At 43.9% G+C, this 26254-nt stretch overlaps 1 protein-coding gene across 20 annotated transcripts in view; it reads left to right on the top strand.

Annotated features, from left to right (window-relative positions):
- The window catches only part of PDE8B (phosphodiesterase 8B), a 292972-nt gene that overhangs the window by 151013 nt on the left and 115705 nt on the right, over positions 1 to 26254 (top strand). For all 20 annotated transcript variants that reach the window (XR_014058459.1, XM_081505927.1, XM_081505928.1 and 17 more), the window contains 4 exons: positions 11589 to 11779; positions 15479 to 15538; positions 18033 to 18090; positions 22616 to 22704. Coding sequence is in view for 19 of the 20 variants with exons in the window: in XM_081505927.1 (XP_081362053.1) it covers positions 11589 to 11779; positions 15479 to 15538; positions 18033 to 18090; positions 22616 to 22704 (398 nt within the window). In the remaining variant the exon portion in view is untranslated. The remainder of the gene's footprint in view (positions 1 to 11588; positions 11780 to 15478; positions 15539 to 18032; positions 18091 to 22615; positions 22705 to 26254) is intronic.

Raw genomic sequence — 26254 nt, forward strand, 5'->3', positions numbered from 1 at the left:
TCCCATGAAGTGAAGGGACCAGATGCCATGATCTTAGTTTTCTGAATGTTGAGTTTTAATTTAAGCCAACTTTTTCACTCTCCTCTTTCACTTTCATCAAGAGCCTTTTTAGTTCTTCTTCACTTTCTGCCATAAGGGTGGTGTTATCTGCATATCTGAGGTTATTGATATTTCTCCCAGCAATCTTGATTCCAGCTTGTGCTTCCTCCAGCCCACCATTTCTCATGATATACTCTGCATATAAGTTAAATAAGCAGGGTGACAATATACAGCCTTAACATACTCCTTTTCCTATTTGAAACCAGTCTGTTGTTCCATGTCCAGTTCTAACTGTTGCTTCCTGACCTGCATACAGGTTTCTCAAGAGGCAGGTCAGGTGGTCTGGTATGCCCATCTCTTGAAGAATTTTCCACAGTTTGTTGTGATCCACACAGTCAAAGGCTTTGGCATAGTCAATAAAGCAGAAATAGATGTTTTTCTGGAACTCTCTTGCTTTTTCGATGATCCAGCAGATATTGGCAATTTGATCTCTGGTTCCTCTGCCTTTTCTACAACCAGCTTGAACATCTGGAATTTCACAGTTCACGTATTGCTGAAGCCTGGCTTGGAGAATTTTGAGCATTACTTTACTAGCGTGTGAGATGAGTGCAACTAACTATGTGGTAGTTTGAGCATTCTTTGGCATTGCCTTTCTTTGGGATTGGAATGAAAACTGACCTTTTCCAGTCCTGTGGTCACTACTGAGTTTTCCAAATTTGCTGACATACTGAGTGCAGCACTTTCACAGCATCATCTTTCAGGATTTGAAATAGCTCAACTGGAATTCCGTCACCTCTGCTAGCTTTGTTCGTAGTGATGCTTTCTAAGGCCCACTTGACTTCACATTCCAGGATGTCTGGCTCTAGGTGAGTGATCACACCATCGTGATTTTCTGGGTCATGAAGATCTTTTTTGAACAGTTCTTCTGTGTATTCTTGCCACCTCTTCTTAATATCTTCTGCTTCTGTTAGGTCCATACCATTTCTGTCCTTTATTGAGCCCATCTTTGCATGAAATGTTCCTTTGATATCTCTAATTTTCTTGAAGAGATCTCTAGTCTTTCCCATTCTGTTGTTTTCCTCTATTTCTTTGCATTGATCACTGAGGAAGGCTTTCTTATATCTCCTTGCTGTTCTTTGGAACTCTGCATTCAGATGGGAATATCTTTCCTTTTCTCCTTTGCTTTTCACGTCTCTTCTTCTCACAGCTATTTGTAAGGCCTCCTCAGACAGCCATTTTGCTTTTTTGCATTTCTTTTCCATGGGGATTGTCTTGATCCCTGTCTCCTGTACAATGTCACGAACCTCTGTCCATAGAGGCACTATGTCTATCAGATCTAGTCCCTTAAATCTATTTCTCATTTCTACTGTATAATCATAAGGGATTTGATTTAGGTCATACCTGAATGGACTAGTGGTTTTCCCTACTTTCTTCAGTTTCAGTCTGAATTTGGCAATAAGGAGTTCCTGATCTGAGCCACAGTCAGCTCCCGGTCTTGTTTTTGCTGACTGTATAGAGCTTCTCCATCACTGGCTGCAAAGAATATAATCAGTCTGGTTTCGGTGTCGACCATCTGGTGATGTCCATGTGCAGAGTCTTCTCTTGTTCTGTTGCAAGAGGGTGTTTGCTATAACCAGTGTGTTCTCTTGGCAAAACTCTATTAACCTTTGCCCTGCTTCATTCTGTACTCCAAGGCCAAATTTGCCTGTTAACTCCAAGTGTTTCTTGACTTCCTACTTTTGCATTCCAGTCCCCTATAATGAAAAGGACATCTTTTTTGGGTGTTAGTTCTAAAAGGTCTGGTAGGTCTTCATAGAACCATTCAACTTCAGCTTCTTCAGCGTTACTGATTTGGGGCATAGGCTTGGATTACCGTGATATTGAATAGTTTGCCTTGGAAACGAACAGAGATCATTCTATCGTTTTTGAGATTTCATCCAAGTACTGCCTTTCGAACTCGTTTGTTGACCGTGATGGCTACTCCATTTCTTCTAAGGGATTCCTGCCCATAGTAGTAGATATAATGGTCATCTGAGTGAAATTCACCCATTCCAGTCCATTTTAGTTTGCTGATTCCTAGAATGTCGACGTTCACTCTTGCCATCTCCTGTTTGACCACTTCCAATTTGATTGCCTTGATTCATGGACCTAACATTCCAGGTTCCTATGCAATATTGCTCTTTACAGTATCGGACCTTGCTTCTATCACCAGTCATATCCACAACTGGGTATTGTTTTTGCTTTGGCTCCATCCATTCATTCTTTCTGGAGTTATTTCTCCGCTGATCTCCAATAGCATATTGGGCGCCTACCGACCTGGGGAGTTCCTCTTTCAGTATCCTGTCATTTTGCCTTTCCATACTGTTCACGGGGTTCTCAAATCAAGAATACTGAAGTGGTTTGCCATTGCCTTCTCCAGTGGGCCACATTCTGTCAGACCTCTCCACCATGACCCATCCGTCTTGGGTGGCCCCACACGGCATGGCTTAGTTTCATTGAGATAGACAAGGCTGTGGTCTGTGTGATCAGATTGGCTAGTTTTCTGTGATTATGGTTTCAGTGTGTCTGCCCTCTGATGCCCTCTCACAACACCTACTGTCTTACTTGGATTTCTCTTACCTTGGACGTGGGGTATTTCTTCACGGCTGCTCCAGCAAAGTGCAGCCCCTGCTCCTTACCTTGGACGAGGGGTATCTCCTCACAGTTGCTCCTCCTGACCTTGAACGTGGAGTAGCTCCTTTCGGCCCTCCTGTGCCCACGCAGCCACTGCTCTTTGGATGTGGGGTAGCTCCTCTTGGCTGCCGCCCCTGACCTTGGACGTGGGGTAGCTCCTCTCAGCCGCACTTCTGTGCAGTCCGTCGCAGCCGCCATGCTTTTATTTTATTATTTTATTATTATTTTTTTATTATAAAGCATAATAAAACATTTTAAATTTGTCCTCATAAGCTATGAAATATAGTAACTAATAAGATTAATTCCATGACTCCATCCCCCAGGGTAAGAGATGGGATGTTTCCAGTGGTACCATGTACCTGCCTGGCTCCTGTCCTGTGAGTTTGGCCCCTATGACAGCAGCTAAAACTAGTCAAGAGTCCCTCTCTGAATGAGGGGCGGAATTATTAAGAAACTCTTTTTTAAAAAAAATCTCAACTTAGAACCACGGATGCCTTTACTCCTGGGTCTCATTCAAGCATAATTTCAGACACTGATCCATCCAGTTCAAGTCTGTATGCTCCAGGCTCCACAGCAGGTGTTGTGAGGGGGGAGCCACAGGATGACCCCTGAGCTCCCATGGGGTCTGGCTAGTGGGTTTCATTGTCGTTTACATTCTCACTTGAAGGGCAGTGATACCTGATCAAGTGTTCTTGTGCTTCTGAGACTGTCATTGCAACCGTCTTAGAATGTGCCTAGAACCTTAGTTTTTACATTTTATCTCTTGGAGAAAAATACCTGCTCTGTAACTTCACTGCCTTGCTGAAAATGTTAACTGTCAGCCGGAGCCCATAGGACTTGGGAAGCACTTACTTGACAAGCATATTCCAGGATGTGGTTGCTTTGGAAGGTGCATTTCTGAGGTCACTGGGGGAAATTTGCCCCCACGTGGTGGCCAGGCAGTGTGATGTGGACTGGTGGAGCTCTGTTGGGGTGGAGTGGGCGGATGTGCCTTGCAGAATTGTAGAGCACAGCTCTCCTGGGTGAGTGCCTGTGACTCACAGCAGGGCTGGGTTTCCAGTCTTAGCAAAAAAGAAAAGTAGGGGGAATATTATGAGGCAATAGGTTTTTATCAGCATGATGGCATCTGGAAACCAAGAGGCCCTTCCTTCGTCAATGCCTGGAGCGTATTCACTTTCCACTGTGTGAAATTGTTTCTGCTTGGACTGCCGTCGCCCCCACCCCTCAGACTGAGCCTTCCAGCTGGCCTTGGAAGCAGGTCCTGACTGCTGTGACCTGAGCATTCTCCCAGTAAGACAGCAGTTTCCTTTAAAGCTTATACTTCCATATTGTGTGCATGGATTTCCCCCTCCCCTGGAACCATTATATATTGGAGACTTTATTTGGCAGTCTTTTGGCCTTGTGGGAAGCTGATCTTCACATATTAAGTGATGGAGTGATGGAAATGTTCAGATTCAGTAACTCCCAGTGGTCAGTGTCTTCTCTCCTATCTGTCCTGATTGCTGGTACCAAGTTGCGTCCTTTACCCAGCCAGTTTCATGGAACCACAGAGTTGTTAGGGATTTTAGTTGTTAGGGTCCAGTATTTTAGGGGTAAAAACAGAGCATGTTACTTATGATTATACAAGCTTGAGGGTCAGGTCAACCACAGTTCAGATCTTGTTAGCTGTTGACTTGGGTGTATCTCTTAACCATTCCATACCTCAGTCCCCACATCTGTAAGTGGGGATGATGCCCACCTCCAAAGAAAGATTTGTGAAAGGGTTACTAAATGAGGTAGTGTATTTAAAGTCCTTTCAGTATCATGGCTGGCCCTTAAATTCTCATCAAACTATAGCTACTTGAAAAAGCCCTCACTTTGCATAGTTCCAGTATACACAAATTTCAGAGTTTAGTCAACATTAGATAACCAAAAAGATGTATTAAACAAGGTATATGAGCATCACTTTCCTAGGGACATTTAAGGAAAGCTCCCAAACTATTTTCTCCAAATGAATCGACCCCACCTATGATCACACCGGCCAGTTGTTCAGTCATCACTTATATACGTGGTCTACTCTTAGGAGCTCCTTGTTCCCTGGCTTTTGCTTAAAGCCAAACCAAGTAGTCTGAAAATTAGATATTTAATTGTGGACAATGACAATCCATTTGGAGACATGTAGGCATAGCCTTTCTAGAAAGAACACTAATAATGATGAATACATACATTGTCTGCAAGTTAAGGAAAAGTTAGAGGTTTTTTTTTCATCTTTTTCGTGATTATATAGTTTCATTCTCATTTAACTGTCAAAGACAGCTTATTGCTGTTCTCAGAAAGATAGTTTTCTGGACCTTCTTGATAAAACATGTCAAAGCAATGGTTATAATACTTCCAACACAGCCCAGGGACATCAGAAAGATCACTGAAGGAGGAGCTGGGGATTATGGGTCTAGCTCTGCCACTGCTTTGCTCAGGGAAGTTGCTGGCCTCATCTGTTGAATGGGTGATGGTGAGTCACCCCCAGAATCCCTTCCTGCCCTGAAAACTCCTGAGAGTCATAGTCCTTGTTCCTGTCATTGCCTCTAGGGCACCCCCCAGGTCACCTGCAGTCTGGCTGCTACCCCTCTGCAACCTCTTACACCAGACCCCTGCACTTATCCTCTGGACCCTGCCCTGGGTTACCCATTACTTCATCAATCTGGCTTGGGTTGAAAGATGATTTAAACTTTGCAATTCCAAAAGATGTAGGTAGAAATAGAGGGAGGCCCAGCCTGACATTTTGAGGTTTTCATTGCTACATTTGAAAAGTCATACCCCGATGGCACAGCAGATAAAAAATCGGCCTGCAATGCAGGAGACATAAGAGACGTGGGTTCAGTCCCAGGGTCAGTAAGATTCCCTGGAGGAAGGCATGGCCACTTCAGTGTTCTTGCCTGGAGAATCCCCATGGACAGAGATGCCTGGCGGGCTGTAGTCCATGGGGTCACAAAGAGTCAGACACGACTGAGTGACTGAGCACACAGCACACACAAGTAGCCTTCACTTTGCACAGTTTCAGTATACACAGACTAGGTTTAACTAATGCCTGGTCACAAAGATTGCAGTCACGTTGGTGTCTCAACTGTGATAATTGCATCAAGTTGGTACAAACTTTGCTGATAGTTCTTCAGTCCACAAGGCATTACATAAATAACAAACGTGCAGCATGATCAGAGACAGATGTGCAGCCTGAACAGTGCCAATCTCAAGGCTTGTTTCACAGTCTCTTGTTAGTTCAAGCATAGACAGCCAAGTGTGCCCCTTTATTTCTCTGTGATAAACTACATGACATTACACAAAAGTTGATGGTTGAAAGAGGAAGTTAGCCCCCCAAAATGAAAGCATAATAAAGAAATGGAAGGTGATAATGCTAGAAGTGAAACAGCAGTGTAAATGGAGTTAGAGAAGAAAGCTGGCTGGCAGGGTTGACACTGCTGCCAGTGAGATATTCCAGGGTGTAGCCAGGGGAAGCAAGTCTCAATGCAAGTTTATTGAGCTAAGTGAAGAAAGTGGTTGTGATGAAAAGGATGAAATATCACAGATGAAGTGATGCCAACAGAAATCTGCACATTAATTAAAGGAACTCTGGGGACATTTCATGACATTGAAAGTACAGAGGATAAAATGTTGGAAGTTTATCCAAACTTAGGAGTTTATAATTCACTAAGGCATAAAAAGGCTCATATAATTTATACAGCTGGAAGAAGGCAAGCACTGTTCAAACTACTCAGTAAGCTTAAAAAAAGTCACAGTGTCAGTTTCTAATGTTTCAAAGAAAGTGCACTGAATAGGTGTTAATTTTACATTTTTCATTTCCCTGTACATTTATAACCAATAATAAAGCTTTTGTATGTTTTGACAAAATTTCTAAATGTCGTAGAACAGTAGTTGTGACCATTCTTCATTCAGTTTGCTTCACGTGGTCATGTGTATGGCCTGGCACTACCATGCAGAGTGGACACTGCCTGTGTATATGTTCCGATCCTGGACAAAACCCAAGCTGGCCAAGATCTGCTCTAGAGGAAGCCGTTTCCTCACTGTCCCAGGCTTCGGTCTGCATTTAGTCTTCTCTTTTGCTGTGTTTCCAATAGCACAGGGAGGTTGGCGTATCGGAACTGCTTCCTTCTTCCCATTCTGCTGTGCGTGGATCCCTTCCCCGGATGCCACGCCCATGCTTTGCCTTTGGTGACGGCTTAGTAGTGCATTCCTTTTGCTTATCTGCTTACCTGAGCGCCTCCCTGCTTGGTCCTGGGGGTGGACACTGGACTATGGTTGCCTGTGTCTCTTACTACCAGTTCTTATATCTTATGTGATAGGTCAACAAAAGTATTCTTCAAAGGAATGTTCCACATGCTATTTAGAGCAGGTGAGAATGAGTTTACTTTTACTCTATAAATAAAAAGTGATATGCTTTTTTTATTTTCATTTTTTGGCCACACTGTGCGGCATGTGGGGTCTTAGTTCCCTGATCAGGGATTCAACCTGCGCCTTCTGCATTGGAAGGTGGAGGACAACCAGGGAAGTCCCGAGTTCAGCTATATGCTTTTGTTAATTATTTTGTAAAAATCATTTTAATCATAAAAATCATTTAATAACCATCCCTTAAAAAATCGTTTTAAGGGATTTGCCTCCATGAATGGTCAGTAAACATTTACACATTGACATGTTTAACAAGAAACTAAATACTGGTACATAAAATGATAAGTTTGAAGAGGGACTATATCACATAAGGTTTTTTAGCGGTTGCATTCTTTGGTTTGGAGTAACAGTTGCCTTTCACAAAATAGTAAATGAATAAGAAATGTATTAGTGTATTTTTTTCCCCAGAATCCAAGGAAGAGTTGGAAGCCATGGTTTAGAAAGGGTGGCAGTGAGCCATTTCTGAGTATTTTGACAGAAGGAATTTGAGGTTCTTCCTTCAATCTCTATATTAATGGCTCATGGGTCCTAATTCTCAGCCTCTGTGTCTCTCTGTTCAAATTTCAAATTCCCAAAAACAACAGTATTAGCCCAGCTGTGGCCTAGGAGATAGGGGCAGAGAGCACGACTTTGGTTACTTGGGTATGCCATCTTCCTAGAGAAAATAGAATTTTCCAGATAGGCAGACCTTAACAAAAATGTCATGGCTATAGTACTTTAAAATATATATATATTTTTTAATTGCTATAGATTTTCACTTTGCTTAGGAGTTGAATCATTGAAAAGTAGTCTTTATGAATTAATCTTTTATAAATGGAAAGAATTTTGAATAGTACCTAGAGAGATTTTTCTAGTGAGTACTTTTATAAATATTCTTGTTTTAGTATGTAGACTTAATTTTTAATCAGGTAGGGTGAAGCCAACAGAGTAGGCACGACTGTCATTGAAAGATGGTTTATGACTCACAGCTCCTGAGAGGAGGGGGCAGGCCATGTGGGACCACAGAGGGAAGCACTGAGGCCGGTTGGAGGCAGGGAGTGTGAGGGGCAGAGTGGGCAGGAGCTGTGATTATGCTTTCTGTGCGAAGCGGTGAGGCAGGGATGGCAGGGCAGACAGGTTTGAGTGGTTGAATCACTCATGAGACGTGTTGGGCAGAAGGACTGTCCCTAGTTGTCTGGTACCTGGCCCTGGAGTGATTTAGGACAGGTGGATAGTGGTCCAGAGGGTTAGCAAGTGGTAGAGGTGGTAGGAGCACAACTCTGGATTGATTTACATATGGCAAATGCACTCCTAAGCAAGTCCTTGGCTTTCTCTAGGCCTCGGAGAATTGGCTAGCCCTCAGAGGCATCTCTCCAGAGTCAGCAAGGCTCCAGACATCGAAGCATTAGAAACGCAGAAGTTAACATGGCTAAGACTATGCACTCCCAATGCAGGGGGCTCAGGTTCGATCCCCAGTTCAGGGAACTAGATCCCACATGCCACAACTAAGAGTTCACACGGTGCCACTAAAGATCCTGAGTGCTGCAACTAAGACCCAACACAGCCAAAAAAAAAAAAAAAATTTAAAGCGTGATTAGTACAAGTCCCTACATGTTCAGTTGGTTTGTAAGTTTCCATGTGAAATCCAGCATAACTTCGCAAAGTGGCTGCAAGGCATTACACAACGGAGCCCTCTGCTGTGACCCCCTACTTCCTGTCCCTCTCTTGCCCTCCCCTCTGTCACACTGGCTTCCTTGCAGTCCCTTGAACGCATCAGCCATGCATCCCCCTGAAGGGACCGGTGGATCTGTTCCCTCTTTGTGGGATGATTTATCTTTAGTGAGCGATTTGACTTTTCCATTTTCTTTGGGCATCTGCTCATATGTCACTTCCTCGGTGAGGCTTACCCTAAGTACCCTGCTTAATACTGCTCCCAACAGCCTCTACTGTTTTACCTAGCACTTACCACTTTCAGCATTCCATATCATTTGTTTATTTATTATGCCTGTTGTTTGAGGTCAAGAGGTCATCTTTATTTTGTTAGCATACTCTAAGCAATAAAAAATCATGTCTACACATAGTAGGTGCTCAAGAATATTTGAATAATGACATTATTTTTCCAAAAGTGGAGCACTCCAGTCTTTTAAGGACACATAAGACATCGGAGATTAATACCTGTATCAGTGGCCAATATGGGAATACAGTTAGGGTCTTATTGCATTAGTCAAATGTTGTTTAGTTGCTAAGTCATGTTCGACTCTTTTGCGACCCTGTAGACTGTAGACCACCAGTCTCCTCTGTCCATGAGATTTCCCAGGCAAGAATATTGGAGTGGGTACCATTTTCTTCTCTGGAGGATCTTCCTGACCCAGGGGTCAAACTCATGTCTCCTGCATTGCAGGTGGACTCTTTTACCGCTGAGCCAGCAGGGAAGCATTAGTCAAATATTGAGGCATAAATGTATAAAGGAAATATAAAGTGTTGAGATTCTTGCTTAGCAATCATTATTCAGCCATACAGATGGAACAAGAGGTCTGTCACCTTCTCTGACATTTAGCCTTTGCATATTGAGTTTCTCGTGCTAATACCACAGCTACATCAAGTTAAAGGCTGGTGACTTTTTGTACAAACCAATTTATTCTACCTGATTTTTTTCGCTGTAGCTCCATTGTTAACGGTTCCATTTGAAGGCTTTCTTTTCACTCTCAAGATGCAGAAGGCTGAGTCCCTCACTTCTCTTGGAAGAGCTACCTCCCACTTCTTTCCAGGAGTAGGTCTGTAGTGAAGGTTTTGGGGGATAGCCTGGCCTGAGGACTGACAGACCCTTGCCCACAGTGAGCCATGAAGAAGGGTAGCTGCCTCATGTGTTACTGGCATGTGATTCAAGCCATGTGCTAAAAGAAAATATCAAAATCATGCTGAAAAATATGATTTCTCTTCTGGAAACATGGCATTTGAGGAAACAGGGAATGATTCAAACAGTGTAGAACAACTGACATTTATGATGCATTCAGATGTTTAATGATAAAGGATTATTGGAGAGCTTAGGTATAAAATGGTACTGTGGTTTTCTTTTTTTGGAAAAGAGTTATTTTTTCTTTAATAGATGCATACAGGTGAAATATGTGGTATTTGCTGCAAACTAATACAAGAGTTGGAAAGTGGGTAGGGATAGCATTGAGGTCACATTGGCCAGGAGTTGCTTATTGCTGAAACTGGGTGATGGGTCCATGAGAGTCATTATACTGTTGTTTTCGTTATTCTGTATACTGTCAGTTTTCAGTTAGTGAAGCATTTTTTTAAATGTAGTAGTAATTAGTGACCAGTTTGTCTTCTTTCTGATTTTAAGTGAAACACATTCACCCTTTCATCATGAAGATTGGTATTGACTATGGGCTTAAAGGGCCAGAAACTTCCCTTCTGTTCCTAATTGTTTAAATGAGAACTGAATGGTGAAGAATGTTAAAGGCTTATCAGTATCTTGAGATTATTAATATATGTACTTCCTATTCGGTCTATTGCCTTGACGTAGTCTTAGTCTAGTTGACAGTAGAAACCCTCTGGCATTTTACAGAAACCCTGTGCCTAGTTACCCTGTCACTCAGGTAGTAGGTGCTACCCAGCAGAGGGTCACAGAAGGAACAAAACAGCCAGGTCTTCCCTGTCCTGGAGCTCGATTCTAGTGGGGAAGAGAGGCCATACACAAACAAATGAACAAGCTCGGGTGCTGGTATGGCCATCCCTGGCGCTGTGGCCACCAGGGGATCTGGGTTCCAGAGCCCAGGGAGTGATGAGGGAACAGGGGTGGTGGTAAGCACTGCTGTCTTCTTTCCAGGGAGTGGGGCTGAACTTTCCTGTGAAGAAAAAAGAGGCCTGTTTCCTCACCTTAGCTCCAGGAGCTTCACATTTCATGATTGTTCTTTCCAGATTCAGCAAGTGCTGGGTGTTGCAATTAGTTTTTGCGACGTTTTGAGTTCCCATCCTTTTTGCATCTGGATAAAGATTTAAGTGCTAAGTTCAGGGAGGCGGCCTCTAGGTACCTCAGGCAAACCCCAACTGCCCTGACCCCAAATACATGTATATGTGAACCACAGGCTAACCTGTGTTGATGAGCCTGTTACCATTTTACTGATCAGTCCATTTGAAGACAGAGCCACTTAGGAAATTATAAATAGGTAGCAACCACCAACAGAGTGATGGAGCTTGTCTTCTGTGCTCACTCAGGCCTCCCAGCTAGCTTACATGGCACTGTTTTTAGCACATCTGATATTGGAGAAGCTGTAGGCTGGAGATGCTCTGCCTTGTTCAGAGACACCCAGGAATCAGGAGACCAGCTGGGATTTGAACCCAGGTGGCTTCTCTCCAGAGGCTGCATCCTCAACCAGTATCATGTAGGTCTGCTTTCAATCATCTCTAAGGATGATGACTTCTGTCAAGATCCTCTTTTCTGTGTGTTGCAGGTTTTGCTCATCTTTGCAAAGGAAGATAGTCAGAGTGATGGATTCTGGTGGGCCTGTGACAGAGCCGGTTACAGTTGCAATATTGCTCGGACTCCAGAGTCAGCCCTGGAATGCTTTCTAGATAAACATCATGAGATTATCGTAATCGATCACAGACAGACTCGAAACTTCGATGCAGAAGCAGTGTGCAGGTACCTTAGTTATGTTAATATATTAGCAAATGTCCACCTAACAGCTTAAAATGAAATTCATGTATACATGTCTTTAGTTCCAGCCCAAATGTCTCTAAAATATGTGTTGATGTTTCTAAGCAATATATATAGATTTCTACGATGAAAGCTATAGCTCCTCCTATGGCTTTTTCTATTTTTCCACATTTGTGTTCCAAAGAATTTAGAGGTGTGAGCTGGGCTCCTCTGAAAACTTTAGGGCATTTTTCCCCTTGAGTATTGTTCATGTTGCACTAAAAAAAAAAAAAAAAAAAAAATGAGATTCACACAGTTCTTATTATACAGATATGGTTTGGATTTAAACCAGATATTTTAATCCTAATTATTCTGTCCCAAAATGAACATCAGAAATGTGTGAAATAGACCATTTCTGCCTGCCTGACAACAGATGGGTGGATTTTATAGCAGTCGGGGAGGAAAGGCAGCCACTTTTCAGCAGCAGAAGAATCTCCCAAGGATCCAAAGCCCCTGCTTGTTTACAGAAATGCTTGCACTCTGGGGAGGAAACACTTGTCTGTTCATAAATAAATGCAGTCATCAGAGTTAGCTCTGGATGAACCCGTCCATTTGGCACAAGTGGACTGCTTTGAAGCTCAGTGGGAAGAGGTCACTGATTAAATGCCGGACCAGGACAGACTCTAGTTACAAACAGGATGGGAATTGTCTTCAATATTAGCAAGTGAAATGAAAGGCAGGGAAATGGCTTGTTAGACCTGTTGGTACCCTTACAAGAAATGAGTTCATTTAAGAAAAGTTTCTCCTCATAGGCATCACCTTGCTATTCTTTGACCATTTTCAGTTTCCCAAAGAAGAAGCCTTAAGGAGCCTGTTTTAAAATGTCTTACAGGTCTCAAATAACCCTATCTTCTTGTATAGAAACATTTGCCTGTTTAACTATATAACAAAGTATATCACAAAATATTTGGGTGTTTTTAGTATTAAGGGAAGAGTCATTCAGCCGTGTCCGACTCTTTGTGATCCCATGGACTCTAGCTTGCCAGGCTCCTCAGTCTGTGGAATTCTCCAGGCAAGAATACTGGAGTGGGTTTGCATTCTCTTCTGCAGGGGATCTTCCCGATTCAGGGATCAAATTTGGGTTTCCTGCATTGCAGGCAGATTCTCTACTGTCTGAGTCACCAGGGAAACCACCAGGGAAGTATTAAGAAATAAATATGTACATGTGTGGATATATATGTATGTTTTTTTGTGTGTGTGTGTGTGTAAAATGATTGTCAGGCTAGAATTGAGTCTCTTATAACTAAATATATCTGCATTTTCTTGATCTCCACTTATGGTTACATGATTTTATAGTAGAAATAGCCAATCCTTTGTACATATATAGAATGATATAAGACAGGCTTCAGCTATAAAAAGAAGAAACAAATAGGAAGAATTCTTTTAATTCAGGCAAAGGCCCAATTTAGTAGATAAACTTTATAATCTTCCTTGAATATACAGAAAGCTGATTTTGTTTCCTGTTGAGTGAACTTTTAGTCTTAGCTGCACATAAAAACATTGAAGCATCTGTGCAGTTCGAACGCCAGGTTACGTCTCTGCTGGTGCATTTCCAGTTACTGCTCATGTTGATGGAGAGATTCCTGAATGCTGGATTGTGAGCACGTCCTCCCTAAAATGAGGAGATGCGTTCCCAGCAGATGTGCATTATTCATTGTCATCGGCGGTCCAAGATTCCTGGCTTTTGAGCTGGACTGGACCTTAGCATGCTTCTTTGGACCTCGGCCTCACCGGTCCCCGGATTCCCCTTAGTCCTCTCAACCAGAAAGAGATCCAGGTCCCTTTGGCCACACCTGTTCCTTCTTTGGAGGAATGAGAGAGAAGAGATCAGTGGCCGGAAGGGACCCAAAACACAGAAGCCAGTCTCAAAAGAAGCTAAGTGAATGTGAGCTGCAGCTCAGTTATGTTCATAACATGTTTCCTCTTGCCTAAGCCCCACCCCTTAGAATGTAGCCTAACAGTGTCCCCAGACACCTTGAGGGGGTGGAAGAGGCTGAAGGAAAGTGAGGAGTGCTCAGCAGCTCCCTGGAGATGAGAGCACTCTCTGAGATGCTGTCCAGTTTTTTCATTAGGTGCTCCTGTTATTTCTGCTGAGAATTCAGTAGAAGGCTTCTAAGTAGGAGATAAGTGTAGTTTCACATGACCGGTCTGGGGTAGGGATAGGGGCTTCCCAGGTGGTGCTAGTGGTAAAGAACCTGCCTGCCATTGCAGGAGACAGAAGAGATGTGGTTTTGATCCCTGGGTCGGGAAGATCCCCTGGAGGAGGGAATGGCAATCCACTTGCCAGGAGAATTCCATGGACAGAGGAACCTGGCGGGCTACAGTCCATGTGGTCACAAAGTTGGACACGACTGAAGCAGCATAGCATGCATGCACAGGAAGTAATCTGCTGTCCACAGTGAGTTCAGGCCTCTCTTCAAAGGAGTTCATTCAAATACCGTTTATCTGCAAGGGGACCTTTACTTCCCAGAAAAACAGCACCTGGTCATTGTCTTGAGCCTTCTCCTCACATGGAGTGAGGTCTCAAGGAACAGACCATGGAAAGGTACATTTTTAGAGGAAGGTGAGGACATTTAGTCACAAGGGTGAAGCAGTATGAGCTGGCTGTCCCTGGGGGAGCACTGGTGCAAACACATTAAAATGGAGAGGAGCAGAAATGCCAGGAGCTAGAAAGAAACAAATATAAGCTGCTTCACAGATTCCTCAGGCGCAGCCTTGAGCCTTCACTTCTCAGAGCGGACCGTTGCCTTGTGAGGGATCTCGAAATAAGGAGAGGCCAGACCACAGAGATGGGTCGAAACAAACATGCTTATTTGTATGAAGGTTCCAGTATGTGGCCCTTTCTTAAGAATTCATCAGACTCATGACCCCTGACCAGAATAAACCAGAGTCTAAACTGTAGCATAGCACAGTTTCCAGGAAGATTCTTGGACTTCAAAATTCTTCTGTATTTTACCCCTGTTGAATTCTTAGGGAATAAACAAGTGATAGACAGGTGGTCATGGTATGACAGACATCATTATAGTGAGTTACTAAACTGATCGTTTCTCAGCCCTAGTTGGTGACTCAGCTGTTTAAAGTATTTGAACAAAAATAACACTACAACCAAAATATTGGACTGGTTCTTTGTACAATTTTTAAAAGACCTTCACCTCCACCTGTGTATCCAGCTGCCAGCAATCCTTCTTTTAAGATCAACTTTCTGAACTATTATTTTAAAAGAAAAACAGGTCCAACTTAATTAGCTCCCCAAGTACAAACTGATAACTAGAGAATTGTCGGACTGCCAGTTTTCTTGCAGAGTGGAATTTCAATCAGAAAACATGGAATTTAAGTGGAATTTGCCAGTTTTTGAAGTGGAACATTGGCAGATCTGACCTACTGGAGAACTGCCCGGGAATTTCTTTTAGATGTGTGTGGGGGGTGTTTTTTTTTTGTTTTGGGGTTTGTTTTTTTTTTTTAGTAAAACAAAGAGATTGTCCTAATCCATAAGAGCATCTTCCTTTGTTCTCTTCCATGTGTTTTCAGACTCCTTCTTTAGAGGGACGTTTGATTTTCTTCCATTTTCCCTGTGAAGAAGTCCCACAGTCAGTCACCAGAACAAGGCCACATCACCTGGTCTGACATGGAGCTTTCTCGTTTCAGGTCAATCCGGGCCACAAACCCCTCGGAGCATGCAGTGATCCTCGCCGTGGTTTCACAAGCGTAAGCTCACTCCCCGGCCCCCTGCTGGGAGAACTGCTATTCCTCCTGAAACCTTCCTCTGATGTCTGATGTAATACATTCTCAGAGCTAGCGAAGCCAGGGGGAGGTCTTTGTCCTTACAGCTTCGATCTTACTTGGGATTTTCCTTGTTTTGCAAGTTTCTGGAAATATGTAGGCCTTTCTCTTTATTCTACCTAATTTCTGTTGGCACCTCAGGAAAAGAATGGTTACTCATTGCTAGAAATGAGTAGAAAATCTCAGGAGGAGGAGGTCTGAAGAGAACGTTGTTCCAGCTTACCTTTTTTCTTTGAAGAAAAGAGATAGGGAAATGCTTGTTTTTTCACTTAGGAAAAAATAAATTATACCATGGGAACTGGCACTAAAGCCACTGCTAGAAAAGGAATGTGCAGTCTCTGTTAGGACCGTTATGCGGCTAGAAGCAGGACAAAAAGATGATGCCAGTACCGGAAGGGAAAAAGAGGGCTTGAGCTGTAGGTAGGAGACTGTGGAATGAGAAAGCCCTGTGCTGCGTGTAGGACATGGCCGGCACCTAGAATGAGAGACTGGGAAGGAAAAAAGCCGCGTGTACAGCTAGCATGATTCGACCCTTGGCCAGGATCCAGATGTGTTGTAGTCCCTTAAGGCCGTCACTAGCTTTGGAGAGCATAAGACCTAAATTTGAGCCTAGGACTGACTGGACTTGGCCCCGTTCTCAGAGTTGGCACAGATTCTGCCCTGAAGGTGCTAACAGGCCAGCAGCTCAGAGCGTCAGTCTCCCTCAGACAGCCCCATCCAGGGGGAGGTTTAAAATATCCATTCCAAAGCCACCCTGGGACAGTGAGAAATCCTGGCTTCCAAGTCTTGCCCTAACCAAAGTCTTCTCTTGACCTGCGACTCCTTGAGCGTCTTGTGAGGAGCCATGTCTCTTCACTTTGACACCTACCACAGGGTCCGAGCCAAGGAACGTAAAGAAACTGTCCCACTGTCCTCAGCACTTTGCCATCCTAGTGGGTGACAGGATCTCAAGGGAAAGAGTGAGGGGACTAGGCTTATTCAGCCTCCTTGCTTATATTTTACCTTCTGGGGACTGTGAACTCTTAACAGGGTCTTAGAGCCTTGACATGGGTACCAGACCACACAGCATTTGCCCAAGCCTGGCTGATTCCATGGGCCCAAAAACCAAACATTCGTTCTTTTCCTACTCATATAGCAAAAATGTGTACTTGTCCTTGACAAGTAGTGGTTTGTTGTGTCTCGTTATGATTTTTCACTTTTTTCCCTATTTTTTAAATATTTCATTTATAGAGGAAGTTAATAATGCTTCCCGGGTGGCGGGTAGTGGTAAAGAACCCACCTGCCAATGCAAGAGACGTAAGAAATGTGGGTTCAATCCCTGGGTCAAGAAGCTTCCCCTGCAGGAGGAAATGGCAACCCACTCCAGTATTCTTGGCTGGGAAATCCCATGGACAGAGGAGCCTGGTGGGCTACAGTCCATAGAGTCACAAAGAGTCATATAGGACTGAAGTGACTTGGCATGCACAGTAATAAAATTAATGCTGCTTGTGCCACCCAGCTTATGAAGTAGGACATTATTCATACCTTTGGAGCCCCTTTTGTGCCCCTGCTTATTAACTGACCAGAGAGGGTAGAACCTTGAGTTCCTGAAGAAGAAGGGAAAAGAGCTTTTCCCTGTCAGGTGGGATTCAGCCACAGGTGATGGGGCAGATATGCCCTGGAATTTCTGGGCAGACAGAGATGTCTGCTTCTCTAACCAACCCCTAGTGTCCCATTTTTCTTCCCCATTTCTACGGCGTGTGCTCCATGTTACTTGCGGGCTGTCTTGGGGACACCGTCTCTTACAAAGCTGGCAGCAGAACTTCAGCAGGACTTCATGATCAGCTGACCCCATCCCCACCTTGTACTCAGACTGAAGCTCTGAGACCTGGAGGCAGGCTCAGTGCAGGAAACCATCCCACAAAATGAGAGCCAGTAATCAGTTTTTGTCTTCTTCCCTCTAACTTGGCTCTCCTGATGACTCTTCTCTGCTGTTGGCTCTAGGGTGCTGCAGCCTCTAAGGCCAGTAGTCCTCCTGAGAGTTGGACCCAGCTGGGTTTAGGGGTGGGAGTCATGCTTCCGGAATGTTTGGGGGTGTCAAAGGGCACAGTGGTCTGCGGGACGAGCGTTGCTCATACCTTGTCCCTTGACGCGCTGCTCCTGTGCCTTTGCTCCAACTCTGAAGGAGCCTCTCGTGTGTACCTGTGCTACAGTTTTCACACACACTGCTGGAGTTCCCTCTACTCTCTGTGTTCTTTTTGCATCCAAAGGCAGATGTGGAGTCTGGCTTCCTACAAGACAGGTGCCCGCTGCAGGCATGTGCTGGCCAGGAAGCCACTCTTGGAGCCAGCTCCCTGCTTCCTCATCGCTCTCTCAGCATTTCAGTGTGAGGAACCCTGGCTGTATCTGTTGAGTGATCACATTTTCTGCTCTGTGGCAGATCCGGCAACTATGAAGAGGCCTCTGTCCTTCCCCTTCTGCACGCGGGCTTCAACAGGGTACGTAAAGGATGAAGTGGCACCTCCCACAGGTGCAGCTGTGCATCTTGTCACAGACATTCAGCCCCAGGACTGGGAGGGAAAGCTGTTCTCGTGGCAGGTGACAAGCATCTGCTGGCCAGGCTTTTTCCCTTTTTCTCTCATAACTTCATTTATCTTAGCAATGGATATGTAGTAGCTAAAAATCCGTCTTACTATATCAGGTCAAAATTCCGTAGTCCCAAAGTAATCCCACTTAAACCAGTTAGCATGTGTGTATGTGATTATAGGTAGTCCCCTAGATCGGTGCACAGGATTCCATGGTCATCAGGGCCCAGCCAGAGCTTACACCCTGGACGCAGGCCCCTGATTCCAACAGCATCCGAGAAACTCCTCGTTGAAACCATGCATGTCAGCAAAGAAAAATTCTGAGTGATGGCTCCATGAGTAAGCCTGATATTCAATTTGAAGATGAAGACTGCTTACTCAAGGAAACTTAACAAGCTATAGAGGCTTACCAGCATCTCAGAGGGGCAGTCTGCAGGTTTGATTGGAGGTGAGGCCGTGTGCATGCAGATGGAAAGCCACATGATGGAATCAGTTTGAGAGAGAAGAAAAAGGGGTGGAGAAAGAGCACCACAATATGGCTGTTTAAAGGGAATGTATTTCATAAGATTAAGATATTACAGATCCTTACAGAGAAATTGTGGAGGACCTCATTTTATACACAACTTGATTTTTTTTTTTTTTAATAACAAGCATCTATTTCTTCTATTAGAAAATAAAAGATTACCCTTTGGAAAAAAATAGAGTGGAGATCCACAGCTGACTTAGGCAGCTTGTGAGCTGCTGCTTTAAACCAAAAACAACAGCAAAGAAGAATTCTATGACAACTACATGAATAACATTGATGCTCAGCTAGAAGATTAAGATTGATTAAGGAGACTTACCACCAAACTAGATAACTAGGTTTACCTCGTGTCACGGTGTCCTGTGATCAGGGTAATCTGAATCTCAGACAGACAATGTGATGCATCCTTTTCCTTCAAAAATAGGAGACCGCCAGAGCCTTGTGAATTATGAGAATTCCTTTGGGTGCTTTAAGCAATGGGTATGTCGCTCTCCTAGGTTCAGAAAAACAATTCCTTCTTCGTTGACAATCCCAGAGAAGCAGAAATTGCCCAGGGGATGCCATTCTTTTGGGCTTCAGTGTGCTTCTGGAGGGGAGTAACAGTGCTGTGTGAAACATCGAAGGGGGTGCCAAGGTTCACGCACGACAGGCACGAGCGGTCCTGGTCAGCCCCGTTGCTCACCCCCGACACTTGCTTCCCATCCGTCATCACACCTTCAAAGGCTGGCACTCACTTCTGGACGCTCTTCTTGTATGCTGCTCCGTCTTAATGAGACGGTGCTTCTGAGCTTCAGAATGGAGAGCTGCACAAGGAAAGTCATCTAAGAAGTCATGTTGTGGGAACGGCCTTACTTACTCATTTTCTGAGAAATGACTGGTGTTCATAAATCTGCTGTGGAACGTTGACCACCTCTGCACCCCAGCCCGTCCCTGTCCTTCACGTCTGAGGCAGGACCTCTCAGAATATGAGCATGGAGGTCCTCTCCATTACCCGGGAGCAGATTGGGGAAGGCACCACACACCATGGGGTACGGCGATGAGCCCCTATTGCCATGTGTGCTGTTGAGTGTCCTTTTGGAATCCAGCTTTTAGCTCACTGATCCTGCTTCCAACCAGCTGGTCTGGAGACTGATGGTGTTTGGAGTGGTGTGTCTTGTCTGGAGGGCTGAGATTGCATGTCTACTCAGAGAAAAGCTTAGGAGAAACACCTGTCCACTTTGGCTGCAAATGCTACTGAGTAAATTTATGAGGGATGATATAATTGTTCTTTTTATTCTTTTTGTAACCTGTCTGTGCTTCTCTGGAAGGTTTCATTTCTCTATCTAGATATAGTACTACTTTCTGCAGGCAGCCGTGGTGAATGAAGCCCTTTGTGAAAGCATGAAAAACGGTAACCGTCAGGGGCCACCTGGTATTCTTTAATCCTGGGCCTGATCAAGGCCATTTGCCAGCCAGGTCAGGGTGCCCCCAAGGAGTTGGGGCTCTTTCCCAGAGAAGCACACCACACCTGCCAGGTTTTCCATCCCAAGTTACTATGGCACAAAATCGGCCCAGGCTGCTCCCCAGGTGGTCTCCTTTTTTGGGCAAAATCTTGTCTCTGGCAGCTTTCTACCCAAGCACCCTTCCAAATATGCCAGCTATTCTTCTTGCCTTCCGTGAAGTTGTTTCCCACCTCTGAGTTATTTTGCTTATATTAAATCATCTGCTGAAACTCAGCTCTGTGTTACTAGCTAATTGGGCAGTGCTCCAGTCGATGGGTCCCTGAATGGGGATCCAGGAACACATCGTACCATCAAGTATTCCACAGCAGCTCTGCTCGAAGCCTCTAGCTGTGTGCAAGCGAGTGGCCGACTGCATGGTGCTTGGTCTACTCTGAGCCTTTTAGAAAGAGCATCTCAGCAGAGGGCCATTGCAGCTGGTGTTTGTTATCAACCTTTGTGTACCGCTTTTTCTACCTGGAATGATGACATCGATGTTTACATGACACCATTCCAAGTAGAATCATTACAAGGTACATCATTACAAGTTCGTTCAGCAGGTGTTTAGGGAGCCCTCACACAGGCTCTGTGTGAGGCAGTGTGCTTGGTGTGTCAAGGATACAGTGATCAGACAGTTCCTCCCTGCAGAGGTGTCTTACAGAGGAACAAGTGGGGAACTAAGACTTCTTATTTGTCAGACTCCATTCTAGGTGACTGACTTGATCCTCACCTACAGATGAGAGGTTTGGTATTTTCTCTGTTTTTGTGGAAGAGGAAACAGACTCAAAATGACTAACTTGCAGAGCTCATACTCAAAACAAGTCAAGATGCAAATCTATGGTGCTTAACTGCCAACTCCATGCCTGGTCCACCAAAGTCATATTTCCCAAACTGTTTCAAGGAATGCTAGTGGCCCAAAGCTCTTATGAGGTGTCCATGACAAAAGGCTGCTGTGGTCAAGTAGGTGTGAAAAATCAGTGAAGACTCTGCTTCTCCTCCTCCTGTCCTGAGAACGTACAGTGCATGTTGGCAGTGTCACACCTGAGCGTGTGGAGAAATACTGTGCTAAAGACACATGCCTACATTTCTGGAAGCAGGGCCCGGGAATCTGCATTTTAACCAAACACTGACGTTATTCTTAGCATGTTGAAGTTTGAGGACCCACTGTTCTTGGTTCACTCAGTTTATTTCAGATTTTTGCATTAACTATAGTCTTAAAATCCCCAAAAGATTTTCCTACTGCCTTGAGTCTATAAAACAGTCACCGAGTGTCACTTATGTGCAAATAAAGCACCCCAGTGTTTAGGAACTGTCACCTTCCAGAAGGCTGATCTTTACCACACTGAAAGTTCTTAGGAGACCTAAAGGAAAATAAGAATCATAAAAAATGACTACTTGGCTATGAAAGTGAAAATATAACATCATTTTATATTTTATATGTATAAGCGTATACATATAAAATATATACATATACACAGAGATATAATAAAAGTCTAAGGTAAATAAACCAAAATTAATGATATCGCTAGGCTTATAACATTATCAGTGATTTGGAGATTTTTCTTTATATTTTTATACATTTCATACACTTTAAAATTAATGTTATTAAAAAGAAATGTAACTGTTTATCGCATCCTTTTTAAGAACTTATTTTATTATGATCATTTTTCGTGCTTTATGAAGCATCATCTGACACTGCTCAGAGGTCAGATACAGACTGACATGTAATCTCCAGCTGCCCAGAAGCTCAACCAAAACTTGACCATGTTTGACTTTGCTTTGCAAATAGAAAGTATTTCCCTCCGTGTGTCTTCATGGTTCCCCTTCTATTCTTAGCCCTTCCCAGCTTCTTCCTGGAATAGTGGGACCAGAGGCACAGGGAGAGTCGGGGGGCTTCGCAGGTGTCCCCCAAGGAGGTACCATCCACGCTAGATATGTGGAAGTGTGTGCATGTGTGTGTGTGTGTGTGAGAGAAAGAGACAGACACGGGAGAAGGAGGAGTGTGAGGCACTCAAATGAGGAAAGAAGCAAAGACCGCCTCTTCCGTCCAGGAGATCACTCAGCGCACACACGGTGAAGGCGTCCAGGCTCAGATTTCAGAAGACTTTCCTTAGTGCAGCAGCAGCACAGATGCTTCAGTAATTAGCACGGTTGGGGAGGTGTTCTAACCCTTGTGTGTTTATTTTCCTGTGAATGTTCATAATGAACTTTTCCCCATCTTTGTTATAGATAACTATACCATATTATCTGCTTTCTTGTTTTGTATACATTTAAACAGGCATTTCAAACACCCTGACAGCTGTTTTATTTCATCTCATCTTACTTACTAGTTGTCTTATATAACAAAGTTACCTGAGGTTGGAGAAACAAGCCTTTTTTAACTGTTTAAGAAGTAATTGTATTTGTCTTATGTATTATCTTTGCTTTTTTCCCCCAGAGATTTATGGAGAACAGCAGCATAATTGCTTGCTATAATGAACTGATTCAAATAGAACATGGGGAAGTTCGCTCACAGTTCAAATTAAGGTATGTAGCAAAATAGGATGAACATGAGGTTAACTGTTCTGTAGCCGAGGTTGTCTGTCCTCAGGCTAAGGGTCACCTCAGAACCCCAGAGATTCTGAAGCTGTTGAACAAGTGATGGTAGCTGCTAAAACAGAGAGTCTAAACTGGGAGCCCTTTGGTATAATGAAATAAATTAGAAGCGTTTCTTCTTTTGACAGTATTTTCCACTATTTACAGCAGTTTTAAAATTATACCCTAGGAAAAGTACTGTTTAACTTCTGTACAATTATATGGAGATTAAGACTAGCCTTTGAGGATTAATACTTAGTACTTGCAACATTTATAAATTCCTACTTAGATTGGTATAGATAGGGGCAGACCCAGGGGTATATTTATTATGCTAACTATGGTAATTGCTACCTATTTGTGATAGCAGTTTCCTGAGACCTGCTCATGGCCTCAGTGTGCATGACGTATCTTCAAGAACGTTTTGAAGTCTCTGTGTGCATATCTGGTGCTCTAAGCTTCTCTGTGGTGCTCACTTCTGAGATAAATGGATTCTCTCGGTGTCTGGGTGGTAGGATGCTCTACTTCTGGGGCTTCTTGAAACAGTCAAGTTCTAGCCCATGCCTGGTTTTGCTCAGGCTCTGCTCTGGCACACTCTCAGGACCCTGATTTCTTCAGCCTGTCCCTATAAGCAGAGAGCAGGGGAAAGAAGAGGCTCTTGGCAGCTTGCAGCCCCTAGGAGGCCAGTCTCAAGGGGCTGCAGGCTACAGGATGCCAGAAGGGCCCTGGCTTCTCTCTCCAGCAGACTGAGGGGTCACCTGGCTTTCAGTGAGTGCGTGCATGCTAAGTTGCTTCAGTCGTGTCCAACTCTGTGCAACCATGTGGACTGTAGCCTGCCAGGCTTTCAGACTCAGCGAAAAATAAATAAGACAGCATCTCTTTGAAATGTTTCTATTTCTTACCTTGATTACTGAATTTGCTTTCAAAGAGAACAAAACCCTTTCTAAACTTAACTTTTCTGGGCCATCCTCTGTCCCTTGAAAGAAAAATGGATGGGCATGAACCCACAGAGACAGGTTCTTCTGCGGTTCACCTTGCTCAGGGAAGTCAACTGGTGACTGGAGAGCTCTAAGAAGTAAAGTGTGGGGGTAAACAGTCCCTTTTGCAGTCTTTTTTTTTTTTTTTTTTTTAATTTATTTATTTTAGTTGGGGGCTAATTACTTTACAATATTGTAATAGTTTTTGCCATACATTGACATGAATCAGCCATGGGTTTACATGTGTTCCCCTTCCTGGACCCCCCACCCACCTCCCTCCCCATCCCATCCCTCTGGGTCTTCCCATTGCCCCGGCCCTGAGCCCTTGTCTCATGCATCAAACATGGAATGGTGTTCTGTTTCACATATGATAATATACATGTTTCAATGCTATTCTCCCAGAACGTCCTTTTGCAGTCTTAAACAACTGAGAATCTCAAACCAGTGGGAGTTCTTTGGTAAGGAAGATAAATCCCTTGGTTTCTTTGTATCCATATATTTACTAGCTTCATGGAACTTCATAGAATTTCTTAGGGAAACCACATTGACTTTACTACAGCAGTTTATGATTTTTAATTGTACTTTAATTGTTTTTATTCCTGGGGGTCTCTTCTGTTTTTATGGAGAGTGAAAAAGACTTTGTACTTTTATTTTAGATGTTTTCACAATAAATAGGATTAGGAAAAGAGAGATTTCATTTTGGTTTAATTCTCCAACAGTGTATGATCTACCACAAAAGTGAACAGCAGACGCCTTATTGCTTTGATCGGTAATTCCCTCATTTTATTTTAAATGACTGCTTGAGTTTTCCTAGGCAGCATGAAGTATGATGGCACAGGTCAGAGGTCAGAAGGTACCTCGTCCAGGGGGAGTAGGGTGAAGGCAGGTCTGACAATTTGAACTAAACATCCCTAGGCAGCACTGGAGCTAAAAAAGAAAGGGCTTTAGGTTATCGTGCTGATGAAATCTGCTTAGAGCCAGGGGACTGAGAACTTCTCAAGGACTCATAGATTCAGAACTCGGCAGGGTTCTAAGCACCTAACACTGTGTGAGTCCCTTAACTTCTCACCCCTCAGTGACTGGAGCTGGTTTGGAGAGTTGGGCTCATTGTAAAGGTCATAGTGAAATGCCTTGGGTTCTTAGTCGAAATCTGTGTCACGCTGGTGAAAAGACCTGGCCCAAGCAGCTGCGGTCCCAGGAAGGTGGATTTACTCAGAACCCTGACCCCCTCATCTTCTGCACCAGCTTCAGCTTGGCTGATAGGAAGCCTCCCTTCCCAGCCACAAGCAACCTGCTTGGGAGCAGCCCTGCAGAGGGGAAGGGAGGCAAGTTCTCTGCAAGAGAAGACAGAGGAGGAAGGACTAAGTGGTCAGGTCCTTCTGATGCTGTTTGGCTGGTTGTACCTCAGCTATCTCCAGCTCCCTTCTTGTTTTTTGGAGAAGTAGCGGTAGGGTGTGTGGTTTGATTCTCCCTAGGCTTAGTGGATGGGAGAGACAGTGACCCTCCGTGGTACCTCCAGCTCCTTAGTGTACTTCAGGACATCTAAACCATCTACCTGCACCCCAGGGGCTGACAGGCAACTCTGCGACTTGCTGTTGATAGGGAAAATGAGGCTCTGTGTTATACAATGCCAGAATAATTATAGTCTAATTATATAATACTTTTCCCTGCAATTCCACCCCCAGCTGCAGCTAAATATGTGACATTACTAGCATTCAGCAAGGACACGCTGTACTGTGTGGATAATACTGGATGTTGAAGGCAGATACTTCTGTCCAGTCTTCGTGGATGGTGACCATATTTACTTAACCAAGAAAAAAAGATCATGTAATCAAACATAAGATACCTAACCTAGAAATTCCATTATATGAGAATAACTTTTAAAGATAGAACAGAATCATACTTCTGTGTACATGTGATGGATCACTTTATTGAACAGAAGAATTCGTGAAAGGGGAAATGGCTAGGGAAACGAGGGAGAACTGATGACCATTTATCACTTATGTTCTTGTGCTTCTTTATCGTGAAAAGAACTATGTTAACTGAAATGTCGGTAGGATTGGGGTATTTATTGGGAGTTTAAGCTGATGTGTGTGCTAAGTCGCTTCAGTCACATCCAACCCTATGGCCTGTGAGTTTACACTAATGAAGGATGAGCTATTGTTTCATCATTAGGCAATCTGATACCCATTATCTAAGGCTTACACGTGGATCAGTTTATTTTACTCCAAGTCTTAAGACAATAGCAGTCCTCCATTTTAGAAAGAATCAATTCCTGATGCTCAAACCTCGGTAGTCTGTAGAACACCACACCTCTCATTGCCAACTGATGTTTATAGAGCACTTTATCCTCACGTGGGCTCTGCGTGACAGTCGTTGTGTTACAGGAGTAGAAACCAAGCTGTGGTGGCTTAAAGTAACCAGCCTGTGCTGCATCGCGGCCCAGGGGTGGTGCTGGCTGGTAGCACGCCCGTGACTCCCTTCCTGCCTCTTCCATGCCCCCGCTGGGTTGTGAGTTTGTGTCCAGA

This window comes from Giraffa tippelskirchi, chromosome 7 (genome assembly GCF_054371585.1).
Source record: "Giraffa tippelskirchi isolate mGirTip1 chromosome 7, T2T-mGirTip1v1.2.pri, whole genome shotgun sequence".
NCBI classification, from domain to species: Eukaryota; Metazoa; Chordata; class Mammalia; order Artiodactyla; family Giraffidae; genus Giraffa; species Giraffa tippelskirchi.